The sequence below is a fragment of the Prionailurus bengalensis genome, chromosome B3 (assembly GCF_016509475.1).
Source record: "Prionailurus bengalensis isolate Pbe53 chromosome B3, Fcat_Pben_1.1_paternal_pri, whole genome shotgun sequence".
Lineage (NCBI taxonomy): Eukaryota > Metazoa > Chordata > Mammalia > Carnivora > Felidae > Prionailurus > Prionailurus bengalensis.
The window spans coordinates 47116740-47129317 of record NC_057355.1 but is presented as its reverse complement, the minus strand read 5'-3'; the positions used below and the strand labels follow the sequence as shown (position 1 = coordinate 47129317).

The window sequence follows — 12578 nt, the reverse complement described above, 5'->3', positions numbered from 1 at the left end:
TCTATTTCATTAATCTGTAAACTGTTGGTGATACTGGTGGAGTGAGGTTAGGGTCAGGGAACTGTGAAGCTGTGGAGGGCTACTTTGTTCTCTTGAAGGATAAATGTATACATTAGGTGAAATCTGTTGCCTAAACAAGAAATCCATTCATACTGCGTTAAGTCCTGTGTGCCTTATATTGGCTCATCTGCAAGCCTCAGGGAGCAGAATAGTGGAAGGAGGAGTCCCTGTGCACTCCCATACCACAGGCAGGCTGGAGCAGTTGTGAGGAAAGCACTTGGGGAACCATGGATGTCAGATCATAGCTTCTCTGCTTTCGAATTTCACATGCAAGATGTCTGGGGCAAGGCTGGCCCTGTTTCCATGGGGCTCTTTGACTGTAGAGCACTGCATTTCTCTCAACTTGGCATTGTTTTCATGTATTAGGGAACCAGTGAACCAAACCTCATACTAGTTGGCTTCTTTTCAGTTAGTCTCTGTAAGGGTTTAAGATCAGTCCCAAAATCAGAGATACTTCTTAAAGAGACACAGTCAAGTAGTTGAGGATTCTGTTTTCTAACTTCTGGAATATAGCAGGCATACCGCTTTGAAGGGAGTAGGGGAAAATCGATATATGAAAATAGGTTGGTGTTTAAAGATCACTTTCCATGCCTTGCTTCTCTACCTGTGACTTACTATCTCCCAGATAGACTTCTCTAAGTCCCGATGATGTGGTGTAGAAGATGCAGTCGTCAGAATGAAATCACACGCTGACATTTAGGGTGGCACCATCAGAGTGAGCACCACCTAGGGGACAGCTGGGTTTCAACAGTGCATGGAGACTGGAAAGAAAAGAGATTTTTTTATTCTAACTTTAAACTACTATCTAAATCAGATGCTAAGAATTAATGTGTTTGCCCAGTATTCCATGTTAACTTACACAACAAAAGGATGGTTTAAAATATCAGTTGCTGCAGCCGTTGATGTGAATACATTTTTTTTTTTTCTTTTAAGTTAGAAACATGGAAGAGGGACATCGACAGAGGAGCACATTTAGAAGAGCAGGGAGAAAGAAAGGAGTTGAGAGCTGCTGTGATTCAGGGCATGGCTGAGGGCTGGGGGAAGAGATGGCCAAGGAGCAGCATGAGAGCTGAATTCACATCTTAGAAAACAGCCATGGAGATGAGAGAATGTATTCGTAAATAATACTGCAATGCAAGGCCAGGCCAGAACCACTGGGTGGCACTTGCAAAGAGGCAAACTTCAGCTTTTCGTTTCACATAAAGAAAACATTCCAGTACTGGCTGCCTTGGGAGGGTATTTAGCCCTTCCTCACGAGTGCATTCCTAGTGATCTAGGAGTTGAGCTAGAAGCTCCTTGTATAAAGAATGCTTTATTGTTTACTGGGCTGTTATTATCATCTCCTCATTACGTTGCATAATAAGCAAAATCACAAATTCATAACCTCTGACTTGAGAAGTTTATATCTGTGAACCCCAGCTCTCTAGATATTGAGACAAACTTGACCTAGAAGTAGAGGCAAACTTTATGTGTGGCAGATGTTAGGGACAGTTTTGCTTCCCTCACATGAAGCCTGAAAGCTTAGCCATGTGATAGCCTCACGTTTCCCAAGGGTGGGGACTCAGTCTCTGTCCATTGCTGGCATCATTTTAGCCGCAATGTCTGTGAAGAAGCTTAGTTTACTGAGATGGGCTTCTTTTTTTCAGCTTAAAACTAAAAAAGGTATTATTATGGAGGTTTTTGGAATCCTTAAATATTAAGCCATGTTTTTCCTTCGACCTGAGTAGAATAGAATTTAATAATAATAATAACAATAATAAAAAAATAAAAACTAAGCCATCCTTGGCTTGATAAGGACTTGATTTTCACTGTGTGGGACAGTATGTGTCAGTGAGGACTTGTGCATATAAGATGGGCTGACTGCAGGTCGGGCAGGATGGGCCCTTGTGAAATCAAACGTTGTATATATCTTATGGGGTCACATTCAGTGCAAAGTGTTATCATAAGTGTGGCAGCAGATACCCCCACTAGGCTAGATTTGTGCAGAGTGTTGTGATACGTGTGGCACCAGATACCCCCACTAGGCTAGATCTTAATACCGAATTAAGTCTCCTTTTGTGGCGGATGTCAGGGATTGGCTCCCTTGCTCCCATCACTAATTCTTCTAACTGGTTCTGGCTCTGACAAAAAAGTTAAAAACAAAATAAGCCCGTATATGACCCTTTTAGACTTTAAGGGTTTGCTGGAAAATATGGAGAGACTGGAAAAAAAATAGCACTTGTAGGGAAATTGAGTGGTCTGTCTGTTCACTAGCTAAGCACCAGCACTTTCTTTGTGCAGGGGGCGGGGGGGGCTGGGTGCAGGGTGGGGGGCAGTACACCTGTGGTCCTGCCCTCCTGGGTCTTCCCATCTGGTGTTACCTGCCTTCCAGAATCCTTGCCTTTGGGCTTCTTTGAAAAAGCCTTGGTTAGGTTCTGTGTCTTGAGTCCATCTGCATTCTTTAGCTTGCCTTTAAAGGAACCAGGAGATGGGGGGTGGGGAGCAGAAAGCTGGGCGGAGCCTGAGGCCAGAGCTGTGAAGCCTGGACATCTTTACGTGTGCGCTCCTCAGTCAGCAGGATCATTCACCCCTCTTTACCTGCTCTCACCAAAGAGGTCCCCAGCCAAGCAAAGTGGCTTTCTTGCCAAGGGGAAAATTGCCTGGAGGAAAGAACAAATTCTTGTTTGTCCTCAAAAAGGGGGTGGGGGAGGCTTACATTTTTGCCACTAGGCCATGATATTATTCAGGTGACTACTTAGTAGTTTAATAAATAGCTTCTTTCATTTTATCGCCTCCTTCTCATTTTCCACTGCCATTGTGATGGGTGAAATGGTTCTTCCAATGGGAAGCGTCTAGGTTTCCTTTCCAGTGTGGAGGATGCATTCTTTCTTTAGACTTCTCTTTTGCGGAAAGCAGTTCCACTCCCCGCTTGTCCCCCTCTATGATTTAGATGTTTAATGAGTGCAAAGGTAGAAGGAATGATTTTCTTACTAGTGCTTCTCCGCCCAGGCTGCACATTAGAATCATTTGGGGGGCTTTACAACATGGCCAAACCTGGCAGACGGAGGTGGGAAGAAGGCACTGGGTATTGCGAGGATTTTGGTTTTTCAAGCTACACGAGATTCCAGTGTGCAGCCAGCATTCAGAACCGGTGCTCTGAATTTTTTTTTTCTTTTTTTTTTTAATGTTTGTTTTTGAGAAAGAGAGAGAAAGAGCATGAGCAAGGGGAGGGGCAGAGAGAGAGGGAGACAGGCTCTGAAGCAGGCACCAGGCTCTGAGCTCTCAGCACAGAGTCTGATGAGGGGCTCGAACCCATGAACCGTGAGATCATGACCTGAGCCAAAGTTGGATGCTCAACTGACTGAGCCACCCAGTTGCCCCAGTGCTGTGAATTTTTCATTTCCACGTGTTAATAGATTGAGCCAGCTTCCCTCAGAAGCTGTTGTACCCGAGGTGCAAAGCTGGTAGTGAACTTGGACTGGAGTAGGAAGGGCTGAAGGGAAGAGAGCCAAGGAGACCAGTGAGCAGAGACCACAAGCACGGACACCGGAGAGCTTGTCTGAATGTGTGATCTTCTGGTCTTGTCAGGGGATCTAGTGCTCCTTGCCAGCCCCATCAGGAGAGGGTTCTTTGACAGCTCACTCTGAGTGCTGTACTGGCCTGGTGGTATCCAGGTAAAAAACTTTCCAGAGGCTCTCCAGGTGCATCTGAAGAGAAGGTGTTATTAAGGTAGATGGATGAGGCCTACTTGTTAAATAGATACTAGTCTTAAAGGGACAAAATCCAGTCCACCTACTGTCCTCGGAAGCTGAGAACCTACCACTAACAAAGAGACCAGAAATGGTTCTCAGGGATCCTCTTCCCTCTGTGCTTGTGCGTTCAGGTGTCTGGCCTCACCCTGCTTCTGACCAGAAGACCTTACACTTGGTCACAGTGTACCTCTTAGAACACAATACCTTGTTGAAATAATAGTATTCATAGTGACTGCTTCTCAAGTGCAAAACAAAGCAGAACATTTTTACAATTCCTATGAAATGAAAGTATTTAATTATCATCCCTTAGATTTTTTGGAGAATTAATGTCATAATTCAACAGTTTAAAAAAAATTTTTAATTTTCATTTATTTGTGTGTGTGTGTGTGTGTGTGTGTGTGTGTGTGTGTGTGTGTGTGTCAGAGAGAGAGAGAGAGAGAGAGAGAGAGGGTTGGGAAGGGGCAGAGAGCGAGGGAGACCCAGAATCCGAAGCAGGCTCCAGGCTCTGAGTTGTCAGCACAGAGCCCAATGTGGGGCTGGAACTCACGAACTACGAGATCCTGACCTGAGCCGAAGTCGGATGCTTAACCAACTGAGCCGCCCAGGTGCCCCACTGCAACACTTTTTGGGGTGAAACAACCTGGGTCAGGGAGAATAGATGGTGAGGAATTCTTCAGAGAGTTGAGGTCTGGGTTTTGGGTTTTTGGCTCTTGAGCCAGTCAGCAAAAGCAGGGCTTTTTTGCATTCTCTTTTTTTCAAGTCCATGTAACTTGCCACCTAGGCCCTGAATTCACAGGCACCCCCTGCAGTTAGAGACTGAGGAAGAAGTGCAGTGAGAGACCTTTATGGGTAAAAATGAAAGGTAGCATAGAAAATGGAGATGAGCAAGGACTTTTGAATCAGACCTGCATTTACTAGTTGGGGACCCTTCAAAGAGTTTTCTTGTTTGTAAAATGGGGTTAATAACAGTATCCAAAATGATTTTTTGTAAGAGTTAAGTGAGATGATGTACATAAAATACTTTATAACATACTGATTGGAACATAGGAAATACCCAATAAATACTAGCTGCCATTATTATTATTCCTGGTGAATGGACTCCTGGTGTGTATACCCAAAGTCAAACTAAATGAATTAAAAGCAAAAGTAGCTGAGGTGATTTCTTGACTAATGCACAAAGCTGCCCTTCCCTCTTTGGGAGTCTTCTGAGCCAAATGGAATCTTCTGGATTTGCTTCTGTCTTTTCTTCTGTACTCTGTGCTGCGTTCCATCTCAGCCGCCTGTCCTTGGAAGAGAGTATTTATATACAAAATAATTAAAAAAAATTTAGTTCTCCCCATCCTAAGAATCTTCCATTTTAAATGGTTCAGCCATTTGTTAGCACCTTAAAACTATCATGTGCTATGCTGAAATGCATAACACAAAAGTACATTGTTGCCAAATGTCCTGTGTTGAAGTGATTCAGAGTACTTCCCATCAGTGATAATGTAGCCACATGGGGGCAGGGTAAAGGAGCCATAGCACTGAGTCCACGACCCTAATCCACTCAATTGAACTGTTTCCAGATCATGTCACACGAGCTCTTCTCCAGATTTAGTCTCCGGTTCTTTGGAAGATGATAAAATGGTAGCCTGGGTTGGAAGCGATTGTGTTTATTGTTCGTGATTAGAAGAATCTTGTACTTTCTCGGCTGGGAAGAGGTGGCATGTATTGGTGATGAGCCCGACGAACAAAACAGGAAGGACATGATGTGGAAGGAAAAATTGACCACGTAGGGCTCTCATTTGTGAAAACACCACACATTGTCACCTCAACCTGTCCAGCCTCACACTGCAGAGACAAGAGAACTCAAAGAATATTTTTAGAAACGTGGGTTCCTAGACATCAAAGAAAGAACTGCAATGGAAAATAGTACTAAACTATAATTCAGGAAGTGCCAGGTGGAGGCTGGTTCTGAGATCTCGGAAAATGAAGTCTTACCTACAGAAAAGAGGCCGAACACACACCTGCTAAGGAGCTGGGAAGCAGGTTTGAAGAACTCCTCCCGTGTTCCAGGAAGGAAATGCTCCCCTCCAGATCACAGTCCAGATAATACTGAAGAAGTGTAGTTTGATTGTATTTGCATGTGGGAGGTGGCCCTGAGGATGTCCTTCCTGAATGGAGATCAAAAGCGCGAGTCAATTTAGCATTCTTTTTGCTTAAGCCAGGTTTGGTCTGCTTTTAATCCCCATGGGCAATCTACCTGAGTAGACACTTCAACTAACTTCATGAGAAGGAGAAGTGTATCTGAGGAAAAGAGACATCTATTTGACTGAAATATATTAAAGTGAAATATATTGCACAGCTGCTTTATTTTTATAGAGATCTCCTTGAGACAAGCCACACGTGCTGGGATGTCATCAAAACTTAACAGTGTTCCTGAATATGGGTAGTGGTAGCAGCAGTAGGAGTAATAATGGGTGGTATTAGCCTAATAAGCTAGTGGACGGGGCTGACTTCCCTAAGGGGCTGGGTGTCCCTTCCATGTTGGGTGGTTCTCTGCTCTGACTTCTCCCTGGCAAAGTGGGTTTCCTGTTAATATTTGTCTTTGTGTCTCATTCAGATGCTTTTGCCCCACTTTAGCAAGTAGGCAGTGCATGGGAAGGAAGCCGTGGATACTAGGGCTAGAGTTTTGTCTCTTGGCCACTCACAACCCCACCCAAAAGAGGTGCCACTCTGAAGTTTGAGGCAGGATTCATTTATAGTAACTAAAAATGTTTCAAATTCTCATGTTCAACATATTATTCACTTCTTTATTTTGAAATCTTGGATACACTAAAATGTGAAGGTTTTAGAAGGTACCAGGAAGCTCACCACGTGTGTGAGACTTGTTTTTTTCTGTGCATTATGGAAATATTGCAGGTTCATTTTATGACGTGTGCTCATTAATATATTTGCGATACAAATTGTTCTTTTGAGGGAGAAGGTTCTTTTGTTTGCAAATGCCATTGAATTCACTTTCTCTTTCTTGAGATTGTTTCTAATTGGCTGTAAAATACTTCTCAGGGTCCTGGGTGCCCACGTTCTGCCTGTAGTTTGTACAGCTACACTCTTGTTCTAAGTAACTACTAGCTACGGAATGTTTCTCACATCTCAAACCCATGCATCTAGGCCTAACATTCCCACACGAATCCTCTATGGGGCATATTATTAGCACAATTTTTATTTAATCCCAGAAAACTAAAACTTAAAGAAAAGTAACAGGTGGTCTCTCAGCAAATGATGGTGCTCCTGGGGCCACAGCAAGACCTTTGGCTCGAAAGCCAGTGTGCATTCTTTCACTTGTTTTTTCTTTGCTTCTTTTTTTTAATTGAAAAAATTGTAAATATGGAAAATCATAGAGAATGCTAGAAACAAAGACCCATGTATTGTCCTCTAGAATTGAGTGTTAACATTTTGGCATATTTCAGGTTTCTTCCAAGTCCTAGAAAACATTACAGACAAAGAATTGTCTTTTTATTCCTCTGATCTTTTTCCATCTTCTCTACTCTCTCCCTCTTCAGAAGTAATTTGTTCTCCATCCAGGGCATGTTCTGATGCTTTTACTACGTACATATGTATTTGTCATCAGTATTTAGCCTAACTTCGGTGTTTACAAATGGATGTGCATTTTTATTTATAATAGATAAGTAGATTTTATTGTACCTCTTATTCAACTTTTCCCCCAATTCCATTCCTGTTTCTGATGTTACAGATAAATATAAATTATTTATTTTAATGGCTCTGTAATATTTCATTGTGTGAATGTATTGTCATGTGTCCTATCGATACTTAGCTTGTTTCCGAATTTCTGTTCTTTTACAAACAATGCCAAGCACGTCTCTTGGCTTCTGTACTTCCGGAACATAGTTGGAGTCACTTGGTCCCCAGAGAGGGACTTCCACCCACCTGGGGGGTGGATTTCCCCACATCCTCACCACCTCTTGGCATGGTTGGACTATAAATGTAGCCATTTGTGAAACAGTATCTCCTTTAACTTTCATTTGCTTCAGCCCAAGACCACTCATCACTACAGGTGCGGCTGAGCATCTTCTCATTAGCTCGTTGAGCATTCAGGCTTCCGCCTTTGTGAACTGGCTGTTCATATCCTTTGCTTCCTTTCCTGTTTGGCTGTCTTGTCTCCTGCTGATCTGTCGGAACTGTGGATCCTGCCAACGTCGATCGTTTGTCAAAATGTGTTTGCATGCTATTGTCTTCTCCCAGTCAATGTTTTTGTTCGTTTCGTTATGGTATCTTGTAAAATGTACAAGTTTTAAATTTTGGTATAAATGTATCCATCCTTTGGTACTGTTTGTGTGTCTTGTTTGTCTGCTGTAAGGTTATTTGTGTAATACTTTTATGAAAGTTTTGTTTTTTATCTTTAATTACAGCCTCCCACACTCATACCCTTTATCTTCTTCCTTACTCTTTCTCTGTAGCACTTATCCTATTATATATACTACACTTATCTATTTTGCTTACTTATTATCTGTTTCCCTTCACTAGAATGTAAGCTCCTTGAGGGCAGTGGTTTTTCTCTGTTTTGTTCTTGGCTGTGCTCCTAACATCTGCAACAGTCACTGGCATATAGTAGGTGCTCAATAAATACTTGTTGAACAAATAAAGAATAATCCATGTGGAATTTATTTTTGTGTATATACTGTGAATAGGAATCCATTTTTTTTGTTTTTGTTTTTGTGGGGGTTTTTTTGTGTTTTTTTTTTTTCTCACAGGAAGCTTGTTTCTCTAACAGCACTCATTGAATAGTCCATCTTTGCCCCACTGATTTTTTCATGACCTCTTTATCACCCTGGACTTGTTTTCCTTGTGCCACTGTCTTTAAATATTCCTGTTCTTCTGCCCTGATGGGTTAGTCCACATTTTAGAAGTGTCTTTTAGGAACAAAATGCAAAAGTGGACGAGTTCTTGCCCTCAAAAGACTTTCTGGTTGACCCTAAAACTTGTTAGAACTCAAGGCAGAATATGACAGGTATTAACCAGGGGTATGAGCTGTGTGCTGGTGACACAGAATCTGGAGACAGTAGTGATTAAGTTCATGGGCTTTGAGTAAATTGAACCTGGCTTTGCATCCTACTCCTTTCTTGGCTCGGCTTTTTATCTTGAACAAGTTACTTATTCTCCAGCATTCAGTTTCCTCACAAACAAGATGAGTACGATCATAATAGTACCTTCTTCAGAGGCTGTTGTAGGATTGATTGATGAAATGCATGCTAAGGGCTTAGCACAGAGCCCATAAATGTTCACTGTTGCGGGTATGGGTGCAGAGGCCTTAGGGAGGAGGTGATATTTGACCAGGTCTTGCCGGGTGGATTGGATTTTTCTAGGCAGGGATTGAATGGGTGGCAAAGGACATGACAGACAAAATACAGAATAAATAACAACGGTGACAACAAAAGAAAACAAAAACACGGAGACCAGAAAAAATGTAGGGTGGGTTCAGAGAGCTATTAATCCAGTTTGACTGGATTGCCGTGGGGAGTGATAATAAGTTGTGGGTGAGCAGTTGTGGGTGAGCACCCACTCAGCACCAAGCTGAGAAAATATCCTGTGTTACCCTGCTCCTGATTCCTCAGTGATGCTTTTTGCCTGGTCGGATCTGACCACAGATGTCTCTGGCAGGAGGTGCTGGGCGAATAGGAGAGGAGAGAAGCAGGAAGGGCAGCTAGGAGGTTCCCAGGAGAACCCTGGCCCGTGCAGGTGAGGGTCTGTACTCCAGGACACTTGAGCTTTAGGGACACTTTAAAAACTAACATTTTTAAAGCACCAGCTGTGTACCACGTGTGGAGCTGGATGCCTCCATATGCATCATCTCACTACATTAGACTGAAACAAGTTTCTCCCTGGATATACCTGTTCCGTGTAGGGTCTGCATTTCTCAAGGAAAGCATGGGGGTAGAGAAGCTTAGAGTGCCCGCTTCCCCACCTCTCCATTCCACTTTCTTCCTCTAAAGTCAGAGGGAAAAAGAACAGCCTAAAGACGTAAGGTCCCAGCAAATGCTTTGTGAAAGAAACTACCTGTCAACAGTCTTCCCAGCCTTGCCTAATTTCCAGGCAGCATTGGAGTGATGGGTTGTCATCATAGGGAGGGTGGAAGCAGACCTCTGAACTTTACTGTGCGGAGAGAAGGAGCTAGAGCCTTGAAATCAGAGAAATATGAGCTTAGATTCAGCCCTGCCAGCATCCAGTCTTGGGTGACCAGCTGTCCTGGTTTGCCAGCGAATGAGAATGCTCCAGGCACATGAGACTCCCAGTGCTAAAGCCTGGGCAGTCCCAGGCAAGGAGGGGTGAGCTGTCCACCCTCTTCAGCCCTCAGGTCTGACCCCTTCCCTCACCCCATCTACAGTCGGCAGGTGCATCCTGTCTAGGGGGTATGAAACATCACTGTGTTCCTCCCTTTATTGTGCTTGCTTGCGAGTTTCATTTTCTGCTTACTGCTTGCCTTCCTCACCAGGACAGGTGGCCTATGAAGGTGAAGGTCAGATCTTTCTAGCTGACTGCTGTGCTCCCAGCATCTAACACTGAGCCTGAAACGGAGGTGATCAGAGGGGACTGCTGAGGGAATGATGGGTAATAAAACTCTAGGAACCTCAGTTTCCTCCTCTGTAGTGGATAACCGCTCCTAGGGTTGTTTCTGAGAATAATAAGTGAACCCAGAAATAACCCTGGTACCCAGGACACCCCTAGGCCTTCCTTCCCAGTGGTCCATTATTCTCCCTCAGGTTGGAAAACCAGTTGATTCATCCTTCCCTGATGTTTATGTAGCCTACCATGTTTAGGCACCTGAGAGAATCAGGGTTCTATTCCTCTCCTGAAAGAGAAGTTGGGTTGTCTTTACTTATAAGATAGAAATCAAACCAAATTAGATTATTTTACCTCAGAAGCCAGTTTCAACTGATCCTTTTGAATGGTATAGTTCTATTATTATATATTACTTCAAACTTAATAGAAAAAAATTGATTAAAATATGTGCCCTGTTCATATCTAGCCTGGCTGAATGCCACAAGACACATTAATTGGAAATGAATTTCTACAAACCCAATCAAGCATCATGAAGATGAAAAATGGACCTTTTTTCCCCTCCGTTCCTTCATTGATTTTTCATTTTCCCCACTCAGAGCTTCATTTAGCAATTTTTCAGTTTCGTTTTGTTGTGGCCTTAATTCATTCCCTTCACTCCCCCCCAAAATGAGATAATGCACCATTTTCCTTGTCCTTTTTAAACGGTTCTTTTATGTTGCATTAGTGTAGGGCAGATTCCAATCTTGTCATATTTCCCTGTGCTTTATTATTATTATTTTTTTTTTTGGAAAACAGGGTAACTTTATTATTTTTTAAATTCTTACTGTGGTGGTTTTTATCAAGGAGAATGCACTTCAAAAATACAATAACTATGAAATTACAGTGTTACAAGACTTCTGAAATAGAATTAAGAGCAGCCGTAGCAACTATGAAAAACCTTTTCAGAGGAAGAGTATAGAGTGTCAATGATTCTCATTTTTCATGGGGTGGGGGGCAAATACATGGACATCAGGCAGGATTCCTATTTTGGTAAGGCTGAGGAGAACAATTATTTTCTAGATCACAGAGGGGAACACTGAGTTTGGTTGGAAAACAAGGACCTGTCAGGACAAGAGGAGGCAAAAGGACACTAAATCCAGAAGTGAGCCCTAGAAGATTCTTAGCTATCCAAATGATCCATGTTTGCCCTGGTCGGTTCACTGATCCACTGGGCCCCTAAGGGGGGTTGAAAATGATAATGGGAATCTTCAAACTATTTTCTTGTGAATTTTTCAGATACTCTCACAGCCGCTGAGAAGTCTACAAGGACTCATAATAAAGTATCTTACTGCTTTTACCTAGAATTCATAACCCTGGTTGTCGCGTTTTGATGAGAGGCTTTAATTGGAAGTTAGTCATCTTTGGTATGTTTTTCAATGGGAAAATGATTTTTTTCTTCATAAATGCGGTTCAAAGCAGTCTTTTGAAATGAGGGTCCATGGGAAAGAGTAACAAATTGGAGTTGTTGGTGATAGAGGTTGGGAGCTTTATTTTTTAACGTGTGGCCAAGTTTCACAATACACACGCACGCACGCACACAGCTCTCACACCCTGATTTTGAATAAATGTGCCTGTGGGCTTTAATTGGTTATTCCTAAAATTTGAATGAAGATGAAAGTAAACAAATTTCCGAGAAAACAACTGGTTAAAACTTAGTTTGGATTGAAAAAAAAAAATCTAATTCCCTTTTCCTTGCCTGATGTTGATGTGATTCAGTGTGATCATCAGTTTTAACATACGTTCTAGTATTGTGCTCCTTTTTGGTGTATGTTTACTGTTTCATTTAAGGCATTTTCCAGATACACATATATTGTCATTTGCCAGCTGGTAAAACACAACACCCTACAACACAGTTTCTTGAAAAAACATACCAAGTGCTGCCTACTATTTAGTATGTATTTGCTGCTGCATTTCTTACATTCGTTAATTTCTCTTCACATCCTCCGCCTCAATAGTGAGTTACGTTTCATGAGTTTTGCACAATCGGGTACTATTCACGTAATTCTAATTATAGGGCTGTATTGTATTCTGACATTAACACGAAATGACCTGTGACCTGCATATCTGTCACTAACAAGAAAAAAAAATCAGGAAGCTGAGAAGCCTCGCAACTTTCAGGGTTGCTCTGAATCCATAACAGGATCTTACTAAAATTTTGTACAGTTTCACTTCATTCCGGCTGACACGCAA

At 42.4% G+C, this 12578-nt stretch overlaps 1 protein-coding gene across 2 annotated transcripts in view; it reads left to right on the top strand.

Annotated features, from left to right (window-relative positions):
- LOC122468590 (myocardial zonula adherens protein) overlaps positions 1 to 12578 on the top strand; it is a 90489-nt gene that overhangs the window by 47741 nt on the left and 30170 nt on the right. Inside the window, exon 11 of one of the 2 annotated variants that reach the window (XM_043555331.1) lies at positions 5357 to 8455. The exons of the other annotated variant lie outside the window; for it this stretch is intronic. Within the exon in view, the coding sequence (XP_043411266.1) occupies positions 5357 to 5410 (54 nt within the window). The 3' untranslated portion in view covers positions 5411 to 8455. Of the gene's footprint in view, positions 1 to 5356; positions 8456 to 12578 lie in introns of those variants that run through there. 2 annotated transcript variants of the gene reach the window in all.